The following is a 2,500-nucleotide window of genomic DNA, read 5'->3' as shown; positions in this document are numbered from 1 at the left end:
ATACAGTGACTCGCCATAAAACAAAACAGCACAGCACAGCACAGCACACACACAACGCACATCAGCCCACACATCACACAAAACACATGCACAAATACAACACCACAATACAAACACAGCAATCACAGTGGCAACATTTCCTTCCTAGCCTAGCCCCGTCCTTTTTTTTTTTGCTATGCAGCTGACGTTTTGTGCTCTTGATTAATTAAATTAATATCAAAACTGTCATTCGAAGCCACAACTTTAACACTGGCAAACTCGCGAAGCTCTCGTTCATTTTTTTTTCCCACTGGATAAAAGTGACCTACGCGTTCTTTACAGATCTGCTGTTTTCAATTTTCAAACTGAAGAATTTGGATTTTTTTTTCTCTCGGACCATTAGCCAAAAAAAAGGGTACAAATATCAGAAATGCTTTTACATTGAAATTTTTGAAAATGTGTGTGTGTGTGTGTGTGTGTGTGTGTGTGTGTGTGCGTGCGCACGTGCGTGCGTGTGTGTGTGTGCGTGCGTGTGTGTGTGTGTTCTTTTTTCTCTCTTTTATCGTCTTTCCACTTGAGTGATATTAGACGTATACACTACCGAAATGTGACCCCATAAAATACTAAAATTAGCAAACTATATCACTTATTAGAAAAGTAATAATAATCAAAATATATTTTTAAAAAAAGGCTTTCCCCTAATATTTTATATGTCCATGGACAATCAAAAGAATGCTCCAACTGAACTTTGGAGAAGGGACTTCGCCATCCATTGTAGGAAAGGGAGCTCGTCGAGAGAGAGAGAGAGAGAGAGCGTTTGTACGTGTGTGTGCGTGTGTGTGTGCGTGTGTGTGTGTGTGTGTGTGTGTGTGTGCGCGCCATAACATGCGTACCAGCGTACTTGTGTGCATGTGTGTGTGTGTGTGTGTGTGTGTGTGTGTGTGTGTGTGTGTGTGTGTGTATGCATTCATCCATGCATGTATATGTCCGCGCGTTCATTCAGGACTGCCCGTGCCTTGGGAAGGTGCAGACCTTCTCTCTGTGTCTTCTGCAGCTTTCTGTTCCCATCTCCTCTGCAACACGGACAGGATGCTGGAACAGGGAAACCAAGGCCAGGGTGAGTGAGATGCTTACCTTCACTCCGACACTGAACGAAGCACTGACAACTTCAGAAGAAGAACAGAGATGAATGACCTGCCACACAGAGAGACAGAGAACGAGAGAGAGAGAGGGGGGGGGGGGAGATAGGTGGAGAAGGAGACAGATGAGTGAGAGAGAGAGGGGGGGGGAGAGAAGGGGAGAGAGAGAGAGGGAGAGAGAGAGAGGTGGAGAAGGAGACAGAGTGATGAGAAGGAGAGAAGGGGAGATAGACAGAAGGGGAGAGTGAGATAGGTGGAGAAAGAGAGGGAAGGGGAGAGAAAGAAAGGAAGAGAGAGACTGGTGGAGGAGAGAGAGAGAGATGAGAGTAAGAGAGAGTGCGTGTGTGTGTGAGGGAGAGAATGAAACAAAGAGAGAGAGAAGGAGAGAGTGTGCGCGCGCGTGTGTGTGTGTGTGTGTGTGCTGTGCACCTGCGTGTGCGTGAACCTGTGTGTGTTTGTGCGCGCATGTGTGTTATTTATGTCAATCAAGAAATAACGGGAACAATACAGAGAAAAACCAGACATAAAACACTCAAAACAGTATGAACTCTACCATCATCATCATCATCATTATCATCATCAAGTTTCACGTTGTCATTATCCTTTCACTCCTACTGGAGTATGGCTGATTTCTGCACAGTCCAGAACAAATACACAACAATGTCACATCAAAGTTGAGAAAACACTAATGTCTCATATCCCCAAAAGATTATCTGGACAACATTTGCAAATCTAATAAACTTACTTATAGCTACAAGCACTTCTTTGTCTCCTTTAAGCATATTACAAGAAATTAACCTATTTCGGAGACATACTTTTTAAGCACATATCTTTTCCGCGATTCATCATACTTTGGGACACAGGGACATTCCATTATAAAAGGGAACTCATCCCCCAATCACAGACATGTTACGAACCTTACATAACCCTAACTCTCGTGGTATGCCGTCGTCGTCATCATTATCATCATCACCATTACCGTCGTCATCATCACGTTCATCAGTACTACTACTGTGACACACACACACACACACACACACACACACACACACATATATATATATATATATATATGTATACACACACACACACATACACACACACACACACACACACACACACACACACACACACACACATACACACACACACACACACACACACACACACACACACACACACGCCCACCCATTCACATCGGCGGGTAACAGTAAGTTTCTAATAACCACCCACACATATACATACATCTCCACCACACACAAAACACTTCTTCCTATTCTTATTCAGCTCCATATGTCTGAACGAGTTTACCTCACGATCTTAGCCACTCTCCTTCCTTTCAATCTTTCAAAACTGGTCTGAAAACACATCTTTTTGAAAAC

At 43.4% G+C, this 2,500-nt stretch overlaps 1 protein-coding gene across 3 annotated transcripts in view; it reads right to left on the bottom strand.

Annotated features, from left to right (window-relative positions):
• The window catches only part of LOC143300984 (proton-coupled folate transporter-like), a 9,614-nt gene that overhangs the window by 3,056 nt on the left and 4,058 nt on the right, over positions 1-2,500 (bottom strand). For all 3 annotated transcript variants that reach the window (XM_076614952.1, XM_076614953.1, XM_076614954.1), the window contains exon 4: positions 1-1,071. This exon is cut by the window's left edge. In XM_076614952.1, the coding sequence (XP_076471067.1) occupies positions 975-1,071 (97 nt within the window). In that variant the 3' untranslated portion in view covers positions 1-974. The remainder of the gene's footprint in view (positions 1,072-2,500) is intronic.

This window comes from Babylonia areolata, chromosome 27 (assembly GCF_041734735.1).
Source record: "Babylonia areolata isolate BAREFJ2019XMU chromosome 27, ASM4173473v1, whole genome shotgun sequence".
Taxonomy (NCBI): domain Eukaryota; kingdom Metazoa; phylum Mollusca; class Gastropoda; order Neogastropoda; family Buccinidae; genus Babylonia; species Babylonia areolata.
This window is presented reverse-complemented; position numbering and strand designations above follow the sequence as displayed.